The following is a 15,637-nucleotide window of genomic DNA, read 5'->3' on the forward strand; positions in this document are numbered from 1 at the left end:
GCAATTTTTTGTTCATATATTTCTCATGCATATCAATACAAGATTACAATGTCTTTATTTATAGGCTACAAATTGTAAATGAAAAATTCCATCTAAATAAATGAAGAAATAAATTCCAATAGTAGTGGCCATCAATTCTAATTGTAGTGCATGGAGTAGTGGGGATAGTGGAGAATGAATATTGGGAGTTATGGACATCCACATTAATATTTTATTCATAAAAAAACATTAAATTTTTTCATTTGCTTTTATTATTTACTAATACATAATTATACAATTAATTTTTAAATTAATCACATTTAAAAAAGATGATCAAAACAAATTTTCAATCCTCGCGGCGTAGCGCGGGCACTTGACTAGTTGATAATAAAATACAGACTGATTTAAATCTTTGTAAATTTTGAAAGATAATTTTATACTAAGTTCTAACGAATAAAATTTACTAACGAATTACAAATTGCGACTAATAAAAATATTATTTTGTAATATCATGATGATTAAAATATGAAGATAATTATAAGACCAACTTAAAATTTTTGAATCCCTAGTTAAATTTTAATTAAAAGTTAATTTGAAACTGTTCAGTTTGAGATAAATACTATGCAATTTAATTAGAATACAAAATTTACAACACGGATAGAATTAATATGGTAAGTACAATTAAATTGAACTAAATTATAAAATAATAACAACGAATGCTTGTACAGAATCTAAAGAAACAAAAATATTCGGATTCAAATTGATTAATCAGAATTTATTGGGTTCATTTAGTCATAGAATTCAATTTTTGAAAGTGGAATTTTTTTGACCCTTGGATGTACTCTGCATGAATCTCAGAGCCAACCATTTTCTTTAAATCTCTTCCTCCGTCTCTCTTTTTCTTTTGGCCCCTGCTGACTTTTTCCCCCGCTCTCTCCCCTCTCTTCCTTCGTGGAGAAGGAAAAATGAAATTCCCGCTCTCCCTGTCAAAGAACGACTCTCTGAAGCCCTTGACTCTCTCTTGCGTAATTTTCCTCTCTCCCGTGCATTGCAAGTAGCAATAACTAGAGTATTAACAATACCCTTAACGGGTATACCCTAGCCTACCCGGCCGTGCCCGCCGCCTGGGGTACCCGTGCCCGAGCCCGGGTATGGGTCGGGTACTCGGGTACGCGGGTAAGGGCAAAAACCGGACCAGATCCGGTTTTTTTGATCAATATCCGACCATACCCTACCCGACTATACCCGTACCCGACTAAACCCGTACCCGACTACCCGAGTATTCGTACCCGTATACCCGACCACTGTTCATGTCATTTCAAAATTCAAAATTTGTATTTTTTTTCCCCCAAAAAAATCAGAAAAAAACCAGAAAAAACCATAAAAAACCAGAAAAAAACCAACAAAAAAACAAAAACAAAAAAAACCAGAAAAAAAAAACAGCAAAAAAAAAAAAATTACCCGTACCCGCCCTACCCGTACCCGCCTTATCCGTCAAGGGTACACGGGTAAGGGTATAGGACGGGTAGGGCATGGTTTTTGAAAATTATACCCGCCATACCCGTACCCGTATACCCTTGTACCCGAGTATACCCGTACCCGAGACATACCCGTACCCGTCCTGGGTATACCCGGGGTACCCGTACCCGCCCGAGTATAAATACACTAGCAATAACCAACAGGAGGGATGGATGGGTATTGGTATTACTTAATATTAGATGCGGTGCAGAGAAAATGAAAAGAGAGAAATTAAGAAAGGAAATGAATACTGACTGTTCGTGGGGTGCTTGGTGCAGCAGGAAACTGACATGTGGAGTTTACATGTCAGCGACTCTGTTTCTAAATTAATTTCTTTTGAGTAAATTGGTGAACTTTTTTTAACCAGGATTATCATACTCCTGTATTTATTTCCGATTGGTTTCCGTACTAAATATATGGTACAGCTTCAAACAAAACCAATCTAATTTGAAAATTTAATATTACATAAATTAGTCTTTCTTTTGTATATTGTTTAATTTATACAGTTGAAAAAAAACATATTGCTGAATTTATATTTTGTGCATTTTACGGTAAAAATGATACTTGCATAAAAAGTATATCATTACTTTTATAATAACTAAAGCGAGACTGTCTTCAAGTACGAATACTAATAATATGTATTTTTAAATATTGTTAAGTAATCATAAATCATAATTAAAGATAAATAAAGTAAAATTTATAGATAATTAAAATTTTAAAACAAACTTTAAAATTAAAGATAACAACAATTAAACTCATGCTAATTGGATGAATTACCTTTCATGGAATGAGAGTCATGTCTTTGTTGGATTTTAACCTAACGTTAACATATATGTAATATAATTATAAATTGTATACTGCAATATATGATTGTCACAATTAAGTAATCTAATATGAAATTAAGATATTAGACAATCTATTTATTTAATAGAGTCTCATCCATAAATATGTAGAATAATTTTAGACAAATTTTAAATAGATAATCAATTTATGCAGAATCAATTTATGTTTTATTTTTTGGTGTTCGCAGTCACAATTGAAAAATCAATTGTGCATAAATTATGAAGTTAATACTTCTATTCCCCTTTTAAAGTCACTAGACAACTTAATTTATTGCAAAAAGTATTATCAAATTCTACAATCATATTTTTTTTTATATTTAATTTTATGTTCTTATCAGTTAGTCTAAAATCCTATTCAAAATTACTACCTTATAAAATCAGGTGAGATGAATTATCATTAAAACAAAAGAAAAGCAATTTAATTCAATCCAATTTAAAAGAAAAACCTAAAATGACTGGGGTTTGTCAACCCAAGGCCTAGGGAAAGGACAATAATAGTCTTTTATGGTACACTAGTGGAAAATGAGGTATCAGGATCGGTTATATAGGCATATTAGTATCGGAATATAACCGATCCTGATGAAGGCGATACTGATACTATCAGGATCGGTTTTTTATTTTTAACCAACCGATCTTAATAAGTATTATCTGGATCGGTTATATCTAAGAACCGATCTTAATAGGCTGTTATTAGGATCGGTTTTTCTTAACGAACCGATCTATATTAATTTCTATTAGGATCGGTTCTTTAGGTGAACCGATCATAATAGTTTTTTCCCTTTTTTTTGTTTAATATCCACTATTAAATAAATTAGTATCGGTTTATTTAAAAACCAAACCGATCCAGATTATATATCAAGATCGGTTGTAACAAAAAATAAAACTGATCCAGAAAACGTATCAAGATCGGTTGTACATAAAAACCGATCCAGATACAGAACTATCAAGATCGGTTTTTATGTATAACCGATCTTGATAGTATTTTTTTGGATTTTTTTTAATTAGAAATTGTTTTCTAGATCGGTTTTTGATGTAGAACCGATCCTGATGTTAGGTTGAATGTAAAAAATAAAATTTTATTTATTTGGCCAGCTTCCATTTATATATATATGCTGGCCCAACATGCTACAAATAGATAAATATATATGCATACAAATCACAGATGGATATCAAACACATCCTACAAATTAAGTTTATACATCCTAAATTAAGTTTACATATACAAATCACATACGAATCATAAATTAAATATCATAGACATAGACATCCTATAGATTAAGTTTACACATCCTAAATTGTTGTACTTCTTCTTGTCGACTTTACCTCTGGTTTTATTGCTAAAAACCAATCCAGATAGTTTTTTCATTTAATTGGAAAATTATTAATCTGGTTTTTTTAATGAAATAATTATTAATCTGGTTTTGTTAATTATATGTAAGTTAATATGGTTTTGTTAATTCAATTATCAGGATCGGTTTTTTGTTAGAACTAATCTTGATACTAGCAGGATCGATTTTTATAAACAACCGATCCTGATAGTTGAATTATTAGGATTGGTTATTTAGAATAACTGATCCTGATAGTATCAGGATCAGTTCTAACAAAAAACCGATCCTGATAGTTCATAAATTAGGGTCGGTTGACAATAAAACCCGATCTGAATAGTTTTTAAGATCGGTTTTTTTAAGAAAACCGATCCAGATACCTTTTAGGATCGGTTGGCTCATATAACCGATCCAAATAGACCGATCCTGATTCCTGTTTTTACACTAGTGATAGATCGGGACAGTCCATCAGAGACAGGTGGAGGCGCGTTGAGGAAAGGAGGACACGTGTTAGTTCACAGTTTGAAAAGAGGCTTCATAACTCTTTTATTATAATATCTCTTTGTTTGTTTGCATTTTTGAAAAACAAATGCTCAATTAGTACTGCCCCCATTCTGCCGACATTTTTAAAAATACCCAAAAAGAAAAACAAATTATTAATAATAACCAGATTTTTGAAAAAAAATTAAAAATGCCCAAACCGCCTCAAAATTCGGCGGTCCGGAATTTTTATTCCAAACCGCCTATTTTTTGGGCGGTCTGAGATTTTTTTTTTTTGCTCAGAACTGCCTAATTTATCGGTGGTCCTGTTCTACGATGTCAATACTGCATGTCGGTCAATTTTCATGATTTTTGAAGGTGTTTTGCTATGTTAAGCAGATGTGCAAAGTTGGGCTCAGAATGAAATATTCGGCAGTTCAAGTAATTTTTGAGAGCTGATATCTCATGATCTATTTGGAGATTTTGTATGAAACTTCACAGTTCTGTTCTACGATGTCAAGACTGCATGTTGGTCAATTTTCATGATTTTTGAAGATGTTTTGCTATGTTAACCAGATATGTGATAGGCCTAAATTATATACATATTCTATCTGATTTTTATAATGAAATAATACCAAATATCTTATATTTTGAATATAAAGTGAATAGAATATACCTAGGATTAAGTTACTGCGTTTGTTTGGTTTTAATTTGCAGAAAATGAAGAAAAACGAAGAAAAACCGAAGAAAAATGCCCAATACGGACGCACGGTTTACAATACGACCGCATTAAGTACTTAGATGAATTTCTGGACGCGCGCCAATTTGAAAAAGGTATAATAAGGTATTCGTCAATATCCGTGCGGACGCACGGATATCGATGCGAATGACATCTGGACGCACAGAAACAATCCGAGCCCAGTGCGGACGCACTGTAGCACTGTAGCAGAACGCATAACTGGAGCATGATCTTAAAATAGCCATAACTTTTGACTCGTAACTCCGATTTAGGTTTGCGACCACTTTTTGGAAAGCTAGGAAGAAGATCTACAACATGAGAAACTAAAAAAGAAAATATGGAGTCAGTTGGACGCACTAAACTCGCAGACAGCCAGAAATACGCGTTTTCAACACGGTTTCTATTTTTGGCGCACCAAGGACACGTTTTTACAGCCAAATGTGGACAAGACAATCCTGAAAAACAATCCAAATATAGCACCCACTAACTCCACTTCCTAGCCTCTTAATTGGGCATGGTCCTTGGCTATAAAAGAAGGGGTTCATTCTACATCTAGGATATATCTCATTCTCTCTCTCCACACATAGCGATAAATTCTGAAGTAAGGAAAGCTTTCAAGCAAGGAGAAGAAGGATTTCCTGAGCAAGAAGTCGGCAAGATTGAGGGATTTGATCAAATAAAGGGTGTAATCATTTCTTTATTTCATTTTTTCTTGCTTTGCCAAACTTTTGTAATGGATCTCTCCATGAGGGAGTAGATCTCTCTCTAGGGGTTTAGGTCAATGCATGAACTTGTTTAATTCTATTTTATTCGGTTATTTGTTTTTATTATGATTGTTTTATGGGATTTGATTGTTAATTTCTGTGATTTAATATTTTTGTGTTAATTACATAGTTAGTACTTGAATTGTAGTATCCCGTTTTGGATTCGAAAAAACCAAAATTGACTGTGATCAATAGGATAGTACCAAATTATGAATGCAAATACCCTAGGTTTAGATTAAGATTGTAACCAATTTAATCTAAGTCGGAACTATAGAAATTAAGGTTAGGAACTTGGTGAAGGACCTAACCGTGAAGCCAAACCTTAATTAGGACATCTCAATTCGAATCGGGTATTGGTATGATGGACTTAATTGTGAAGTACCAATATTTGAGGAGAGGAGAGACTAACAAGAGCTCAATGGGTCTAGGTAGCTAGGGTGGGGGACTTAATCGAGAAGTCCGAGTTACCTAGGCATGTTATTAATTTACGAAAGTAACCCTTAATAACATATTAGGTTAGAAACCTCGTCAAATCATACATGAATTCAAACAAATACCGAATAGATAGAGTTAGCAAGGGATTGTAGACCGAATGTCCCTAGATCTTCTCAAACTAGAAAGCAAACCAATCTTTATTTCTTTTATTTACAATTATTGTTTCAAACTCATTTCTTTTGGGTATTGAATCCAACCTTAGGAATTGTTAGAACAAACCCCCCCATTTACTTTTATTGCACTTTACTTTATTATATTTTTTCTGAAATTTATTACTAAAGTTTAAACTAAGTATTTATCATACTCCCTGTGGATCGATACCCAACAATATACTACTTTGATAGGATTGTATACTTGCAATCTGAATCAAAAGCGTATTTAGGGTTTAAAAGGTACATCTCGTTGTACTGAAGCTTTTTACCATACCCTTTGGACGTATCAATATGCAAATTTGATTTGCAAAAAAAAAAAAAAAATTCTCGGACCGCCGATAAATTAGGCGGTTCTGAGCAAAAAAAAAAAAAAAAAAATCTCAGACCGCCTGGAAAATAGGCGGTTTAGAATAAAAATTCCTGACCACCGAATTTTGAGGCAGTTTGGGCATTTTTTAAATTTTTCCAAAAATCTGGTTATTATTAATAATTTGTTTTTCTTTTTGGGTATTTTTAAAAATGTCGGCCCATTCTGCTATCTCCGAATAAAAAGCTTCCCTCAGAGAAAAAAGAAGAAAAAAAACAAACAAAACCCTCAAAACCCTCCCTCTCTTGCAATGCATGAGAGAGGAAAATAGTCTCTTTCTCTCGCTCTTTTTTATTTTTGCCCTCCTTTCACTCATGTGTTGAGAAGTTTCCCCCTCTTTCTGTTTTCTTCTGATTAAGTGCTAATTACCTGAAATCTTGAGAAATTTGGTGCATATTGTGTCTCTTGGCTGTGATTCGGTGCTTTCTGATTTTCGTTGCTTGTTGATTTGGGATGGTTGCGAGGCGGGGCGACGTTGCTGCCTTGGTACTGGCCGTTTAAAAGAGAGACACCTAAACCTTGGGTAACCCTTCAATTGCTTGTTTTATTGTTCGATTTGTGCCTTATCGGGTTTATGATGATTATGATTGACCTCGCGGGTTGTTGATTTTCCCGGAGGCAATTTGTTGGGTTATCTTTCCTTGTGCCGTGCACTATTGAGCTTGATTTTTCCCTTGTCGCTGTTGATGTTTGGTGTTGTATGAATTACCCGAATTTGATGTTCGATATGATCATTGATGTCATGCCAGCTTGTACCTTGTCCTTGCTATTGTTTTCCTTTTTGCTGGTACAGCACCAGTGTGGTGCCTTTGCTTCATGTGGTTATGCTTGTTTGTGTTGGTTGGCCGAATTCTCTGTCTGAATGCTGTGATTGCAATCCTGAGTGTTGCTGTGTTATAACTTGTCACACCCCAAATCGGGTATAACAGCCTGCCACGTATATTTATTAAAACATATACGTAAGGCAGTGAATCTTTTATATGCATTACCAATAACACCATTACATATTAACCACACCCCAAAATTTTTTAGAAAATTTATCTGACAGAATACGGAAAACTATATTTTATAAATATCTCCCACATCCTGTCAGTTTCAACATTCCAAATCCCCAATTTCATGTGGTTATGCTGTCAGATGCAATCCAGAACCGTCTCTCTGTATCCATATAATAAACCTTAAAATAACCCAAAGGGTGGAGGTGAGAAATAATATAAATATTATCTCCTAGTGCGAATTTGCCACAATCAGGTCACTGGATTTGTAATCAATCTATATCCAGAATTAAATCCTCACAACTTGACATTATCAATTCATTTTATATATATAATTGAATGCATATGCTCAATCACAATATTCAATCGAATACCAACTCACAGAATCTCAAATGAAGCTCAACAGAGATATATTTGGCTTAAACTCAGATTATTAGGTCTGGTAATACAAACAGATGATCCACCAACTTGTCACACAGGTGGCCACGCTAAACCCACACCTGCCGGTACTTAGTACCCTCCACTGACCCTCAGATGTGCTTTGGCTTATACAGTTAATTAAAGTCTGGTTCATAGTCAGATAATATTTCGTATGCAATAGACTCAGAATCGGTAATTCTCAACACATTAAACAAACCTGTCATTCCGGTCCCAGACTGGATATGACATCAATCAGACGTCTCTTTATAGTCACCCATAATCACCGTCAGAATCAGAATCAGAGTCAGATTCCCCCTCCCAACCGGTACTGGGATTAGCGAGGGCCGTTCACCATATGCGCATAAGGATTCCGTAACCAAAGTCTAGTCTATAGCTCCTAGACTTTGCAGAGCTCAACAGATTTCCATAAATATAAACTTGTGGTGACTCAACCATAATTTAGAATAGGAGATTTATACAAACGGTAAACCATACAAAATGATAGGTCAACAGTATCACACAAAATTCGGTTATAATTTGATTGGGCTATGCACATGATTCACACATCTCAAATAATGCAGCAAACAATCATTCAACATGACAAAGGAATAACAATTTAATTCTTGAAAATGTAATATCAAACAAGTCCAGTAACCCCGCACCTGATAACTATGGCACAATATGACTCGAAATCAAGTTCATCGTTCCGCAAGCACATCCTATAGGTTACTCAATTCAGTTCTGCTATGTTTCACGTCCACGTCTAAAAATAATTGCGAGTCGAAGTTAATAATTTCAAATTGCAGGTTTCCACACGAGAGAGCAAAAAAAACTGTATATACTAACCAGTGTAGTAATATTAGGTAATATGCGGCGCATATGCGGCCGCATATGCGTATGCGGTTCCGAACTGCATAGAAAATCAATATGCGGTTTAATATGCGGTTCCGCATATGCGGCCGCATATTAGGCCGCATATTTTTGACCGCATATATTTTAACAGGCCGCATATAATCCTTACAACTAAATATGACCCGCATAAGCAAAAACCTAACCCGATTAGTCCCTAATTTCTCTCCTCATTCATCCCGTCTCCTCTCTGTAGAGCCGCCTCCATCTCTCACTCTCCTCTAGCGGCACCAAGAGGATCGCTCTCCTCCGCGGGTCCCTCAACGGCACTCCTCTGCGGGTCAGCGGGTCAGCGGCTCTCCTCCGCGGGTCCCTCAGCGGCACTCCTCTACGGGTCAGCGGGTCAGCAGCTCTCCTCCGCGGCTCTTGTACTACGGGTCCTATCCACCCATCGGCACCTCTCCTCCGCGGCTCCGCCTATCCACCTGTCAGCATCATCAGGTAATTTCTTTAAGAGTTGTTTGTAATTGAGGTGATTAATAATTGTTTTTAGAGTTGTTTCTCTGATTTGTAATTGAGTTGATTAATAATGAGATAATTGGTTTGAAAACGATAAAATTGCTTGAATCTTGTTTCTTGTTTACCCAACATGGAGGACCGACTATATCTGATCTTACAGTTTTAATCCAAAAAAATTGTTGTTTGTTTTCTATTTCACATCTTTTAATTAGTAGTCTACAATAACATCTAAAATAATTAGTAAATTTAAGAGTGATATGAAGCGTCTCTGGTGTTTCTGACAATTGAATATTTGTAAGAGAAAATGCAATTGATAATCAGCCACTGATTTTTTTTTTTTTAAATAGGAATGTCCAGTTCTGGTTCTCATGCAATGTCGACCTCAGATTCCATTACTTCAGCGAATTTGTATAGGCCATTAAACTCAATGGATCCTGGGTGGAAGTATGGGAGGTTGACGGATAAGAGTGACCCGAATTTAGTCAAATGTTTATTGTGCGATTTTCCTTGTACAGGGGGGATAGCCAGGTTTAAGTGCCATCTTGCGGGGATCAAAGGTAACGTACGAAAATGCCCTAAAGCCAATGCAGAAGTGCAAAAAGAAATTATTGGGTATTTGGAGATCATAAAGAAGAAAGCAGAAGATAGAAAAAAGAAAGCAGATGAGTTAGTAGCAGATGTCAACATACATAGTGATGATTCTGAGTCGAAGGAGTTGGAGACAGAGAGGGACAAGAAGCGGTTACGGCTCAAGAAGCCGGTGAATTTGGAGAAAGAGAAAGGGGTTTGGAAGCAACAAGTCATTAAGGATACCTATGGTAAGGAGCAACGGAATAAAGTCAATGACTATCTAGCTTTTTGGGCTTACAAGCGGGGGATTTCATTCACTTCACTTGCTGACCCGGATTTTCTTCGTTTCTGTGAAGCGGTAGGTCAATATGGATCGGGATACAAACCTCCAACTCGTTATGAGTACCGTGTGCCACTATTGAAAAGGCAAGTTTCAAAAACCAACACCAGTTTGGAGGTTCATAAAGAAGCTTGGGGGAAAAATGGTTGCACCTTAATGACAGATGCATGGACTGATCGAAGAAGTAGGAGTCTAATGAACCTTTGTGTGAATAGTTCGAAAGGAACTGTTTTTTTGAAAGCCATTGATGCATCTTCAGAATCTCACACGGCTGAATATATACTCCAATTTGTGGAAAGCGGAGTAAAGGAAGTTGGGGAGGAGAATGTGCTTCAAGTTGTGACGGATAATGCTGCAGCAAATATGAAAGCTGCTGAATTGTTTATGGCAAAATACCCCCGAATTTATTGGACCTCATGTGCAGCACATTCCATTGATCTGATGTTGGAGAGCATCTCAAAGCAGCAGGAGATAAGAGATGTGATAAGAAACACTAAAGAGGTTGCCAATTTTATCTACAGTCATCATCAGGTGCTATCTTTGATGCGTGTTCATACCGAAAATAGTGATATTGTGCGTCCTGGAGCTACAAGGTTTGCTACTTCCTTTCTTACCTTAGAAAGCATTTATCAAAAGAAGTTACAATTAAAACGTATGGTCCTTTCTGATGAATATAATACATTGGTTAATCCTTCTAAGAAAAAGAGAAAGAAGTTTGCTGATAAGGGAAGACAAATTTCAAAAATTGTTGTTTCCAATAGTTTTTGGAAATCAGTGGCATTAGCAATCAAAGTTTTCAAGCCATTGGTTGTTCTTCTTCGTATTGTCGATGGAGAGGAGAAGCAGCCTATGGGCTTTGTTTATGGAGGTTTGAGAGATGCAATAAAGGAGGTAAAGGCGGCTTTTAGATACAATGAAGATGTGTTTCAGCCGTACATAAATGCAATTGTTGATGGAATGAAGGGTAGATTGGATGGTGAGCTCCATAAGGCAGCGTACTACCTCAATCCCTATTATTTTTATAGGGATTTTGAAGAGATGAGAACAGACCCTTCTATAATGGATGCCATTTCTAATTGTATTGTGCGGTATTATCCGAATGCAAAGATTCAAGATACTGTCATGACCGTTGAAATGCGTAGCTTTCAAGAGTCAATGGGACAGTTTGGAAAAGATACAGCAAAGAGACAGAGAGAAAATAATGACGAAGCTTTCAATGCAGGTTTGTATCTTTCACCTTTGAATTCTGATTTTTTTGGTTAAAATTCTGATTTGCAGTAATATTTTTAATTGACAGCTCATTGGTGGTCTATCCATGGTTCAGAAGCACCTTATTTAAGAAATATAGCTATCAAAATACTTGGTTTGACATGCAGTGCTTCTGGATGCGAAAGGAACTGGAGTACATTCGAATGGGTACTGTTTTTTTTCCTCTAATATATCTTCTATTTTCTAACATATTTTTTATTAATAGTTATCTATGCACACCTTAACTTCTGTTTTTTTTTGTATGCACCTTACCTCCTGTTTTTTTATATGCACCTGTTTTTTTTTATATGCACTTTAACAACAGACCCATTCAAAGAAGAGGGGCAAGCTAGAGGTGCAACGTCTCAATGATATCGTTTTTGTTCAATTCAATGCACGCATAAATGATCAAAAGATCTCGAGAAAATCTGATCCAATGCATGCAAGAGAAGAAGAACAAGATGAATATGTGAGGGATTGGATGGGGGGTCCAGCCTTAGATTTGCCCGAAGAAATTGGTTTAGCTTCAAGTTCAACTTCTTCCTCTACACCATTGGCAGGAAATACCAACGAGGTGGGCATTGACGACATAGGAGATGATGATATTACTGATGATGATGATGACAATGATGATGATGATGACGATGATGATGAACTCCACTTGTTTGTATCAGTGGAGGAAGAAGAGTAATAACTTATGCTTTATTTATTTAGTTCTAACTTATGCTTTATTTAGATTTATTTGTATTGTTATTATGTACTGTTATTACTTATTACTATGTATTTGCATCAGAGATTTATTATGTACTGTTATTATGTATTGTTATTTAGATTTATTTGTATCAGAGATTTATTTGTACTGTTATTTATTTAGTTCTAACTATTTGTATTTGTATTGTTATTTGTATTTGTACTGTTATTTCAATTTTCAAATATATATGAATTCTTATTTTAAAATCCGCATATATAAATCCGCATAGAAATCCGCATATGCGGCCGCATATGCGGCCGCATACCGTATATGCGGTATGCGGTGCCCTTCCGCATACCGCATAGAAACCTAATATTACTACACTGATACTAACCGGTACTCATTTTAAGAAAAGCTTAAAGGAAAATAGAATGAAGCTAAGGATATGCATATGGTTCATAACATGTATATGGTACATATCCATACTAGTATTGAGAAGGAAATAAATAAGCTCAAGATCATACAAAGAAGAAAATATATATTATTCAAATTCTTTTATGAACTCTCAGATTTTTACATATTAGTTTCAAATAAGCTTTATAATTTCAATTTATAACAATTAATTTACAACATAAACCATTTCATAAAGTGTGAGGGTTTCGATATAAACCCAGCAATCCAAACCAATTAACATAACCACCCTTAATCCCATCTTTAAAGTCATTATTCATTATTAAAGGTTGTCAAAAATGTATATATACAGTTTACCTCTATTTCATATAGGGCATAAAAGTTTAATCAAATATATACTATTGAAATATAGAAATAAGTAAAACATAATGACTTATTCTATATAAACAGATTAGTACAAAGTAATATGAAACTATAGATAAATGATATTTCAATACAACTGGCTTACATGTAATGTACAAGGAATAAAGGTTTATAAGAGATATAATTTATATGATACTCAACATCATCCTTAAAAATTAATATGTATCTTGTTAAACAGATATGCAAATATTTAGTTAAATATGGTTATAAGATAACACTAGTGTCAGTAACTTTCTCCTTTCAAAGAAACAAGAATGAGAAAATATAAAGATATTCTACATACCCATAAGAGAACAATTTTGTTATCATGTTAATCTAATCTATTAGTAATTTAGTTTTACTATTTCATTCAATTATTATCTTCATTTTCATAATCTCCATCCTTGTTTAAAATGTTTATAGTTATCCAAATTAACCCCTCTGACAAGAGAAGATTACCCATGGATGGGAATTTAATAAGTTATCCCTTCCTTTTCTTTGTTCATTCAAATCAGTCCTTATAACATGGTTGTGCAACACAATAGGTAATACGATCAATAAAGTACAGGTGCAGTTTCGTTTGAGGTCAGTACTAAATATAATTGCTATGGATTGAGATTTTAAATCAAAAACTGAAAATACAACATACCAAATAACTTATTATATATATATGTACATATTCAAAATCACAACCTATATAGCAATAGTTAGCAGCACATAGAGAAGGAAAGATAGTCATTAACTCTAATTGAGAGGAGAAGGGGGTTACCATGAATTCCTCAAGTTTCCACTGGAATCATGCTCCATAATTTGAGAGTAAATTAAACTCTTTTTACGTGCGCATATAAGCAACAGAGAGAGATGGAAAAAGCTAACTCAAGTTCAAATAAACATAAAAGCAAAGTGGAAAGGAAGTCAAGGGTTGAAAAGAGGTCAAACCGTGCATAATAGAGAAAAGAAAAATATATAATTAAGGAAATTAAAAATGAGAAACAGGCTGGCCTTCATGCATGATGCCGCGTGTTAGCTTTTTTATTTTTATATGGTTAACCTTTGAGCTTTTAGATTTTGTAAATCAATCCTAAAACAAATAATTAAAAGATACTTATAAACATTATCGGTTTCTAATTCTAATATTTTCATATCATATAAATTGTTAATTTCACAATTGCTAAATTCTTGTACTTGTATGCATTGTTACACTAAAAAAAATATTCGACATAATTTGCAACCATGAAATTGACATTATATATTTATTTTAGCCGAATAAATTTCAATGATACATTGTACTATAAATAAATTAAGGATATATAGTTTAATTACCATACTGATTTAGAAATGATTTATTCTTAGAGAATTTAGTGTTTTAAATTTTAAATGAGAAATTGTCACGTCTGCATTTTATGGAATGTAACATAACTGACTTGTAGATTTACCAGAACTTGAACTGGCAGGGGACCTATAAGTAATTTAATTAAGGCTTGGGGTTGATTGTCTTGAGTGGTTTTGATCGACTGATTAAATTTTAATTTTTTTTTAGAAAAACGGAAACACCAAATTTAAGTGACCATTTATTATTCTTTGGCAAACTTTTAATTTCAATGATACATGTGTATGAGGGATTCATGTGAATTTTAATTTTGCCCAGCAGCTTTTCTTCATGTATTGGTTTTTTTTATAATTTATTATGCTTTTCTTCCATCCTCTTTCAGATGATTATATTCTTAGAAGAGTCTAAACTAACAGTAATCATTGAGTAAAGAATTTTTCTGAAGTTATCATTTATATTGAACTTTTGAGAAATGGACACCCATGTGCGACAATTGAAATGCCGTTCCAGTTCCGCACTGTGGTTAGAAAAATGAATGGTTAGAAATGGACATTCATGTGCGACAATCGATATAAGTTTTTGTTGAATGAAAATGCTGGATTTTGTTCACAATTAAAAACAATTGTGGCAGGTTGCTCTTGGTATAACGATTACAAGCAAGGTAAATGATTGCTAATAGCAATGAATAATTGAAGTATTTCATCACTTCTTGATCGAGAAAGGAAAAATAATAAAATCTAAACAAAGGATTCAATTTGGACAGTTGACTTCCTAACAACTAGTTGGTTTCGGATTTAGCAATTTTCTTGTAAATCACATCACAAACATTGATAAAAGATACTAACAACAATGATAAAAGAAATCATTCATCACGTTACATAAATAAATAAATAACATCAACCCATTGAAAATAAAAGAGTACAATTAAAATTAAATAAAAATGAAAAGTACGGACTATAGAAAATGGGGAGGGATCAAGTTACAACAATTATTTTCTACATTTTCAAAGTCAAAATCGTCGATCCAAACCATTAAATGCGATATCTATAATAAAATGTGCTTGGAGACCAAATTTTACATTTCTTGTAATTTTTTTACTATTTATTAAGATGAGTACAAAATTCAATAGTCTGAATTTGACTAATTTTTGTATTCATCTTAATAAATAGTAAAACAATTCCAAAAAATGTAAAATTTGATC

At 34.0% G+C, this 15,637-nt stretch overlaps 1 protein-coding gene across 1 annotated transcript; it reads left to right on the plus strand.

Moving 5' to 3' along the window:
• The first annotated feature begins 8,318 nt into the window (after positions 1-8,318).
• On the plus strand, positions 8,319-12,293 carry LOC144553794 (uncharacterized). The gene is made up of 5 exons (XM_078301987.1): positions 8,319-8,401; positions 9,182-9,426; positions 9,792-11,576; positions 11,652-11,770; positions 11,928-12,293. Exons 1-5 carry the CDS (start codon positions 8,319-8,321, stop codon positions 12,291-12,293), a joined length of 2,598 nt encoding a protein of 865 aa, XP_078158113.1.
• Positions 12,294-15,637: the final 3,344 nt, after the last annotated feature.

Source organism: Carex rostrata, chromosome 5 (assembly GCF_964058835.1).
Source record: "Carex rostrata chromosome 5, lpCarRost1.2, whole genome shotgun sequence".
Lineage (NCBI taxonomy): Eukaryota > Viridiplantae > Streptophyta > Magnoliopsida > Poales > Cyperaceae > Carex > Carex rostrata.

Excerpts from the sequence above, each read along its gene's own strand:
- LOC144553794 (XM_078301987.1), top strand. The coding sequence starts at position 8,319 with ATGACATCAATCAGACGTCTCTTTATAGTCACCCATAATCACCGTCAG. Across the intron at positions 11,577-11,651 it reads TGACGAAGCTTTCAATGCAG|CTCATTGGTGGTCTATCCAT; the intron begins GTTTGTATCTTT and ends TTTAATTGACAG. Across the intron at positions 11,771-11,927 it reads ACTGGAGTACATTCGAATGG|ACCCATTCAAAGAAGAGGGG; the intron begins GTACTGTTTTTT and ends CTTTAACAACAG.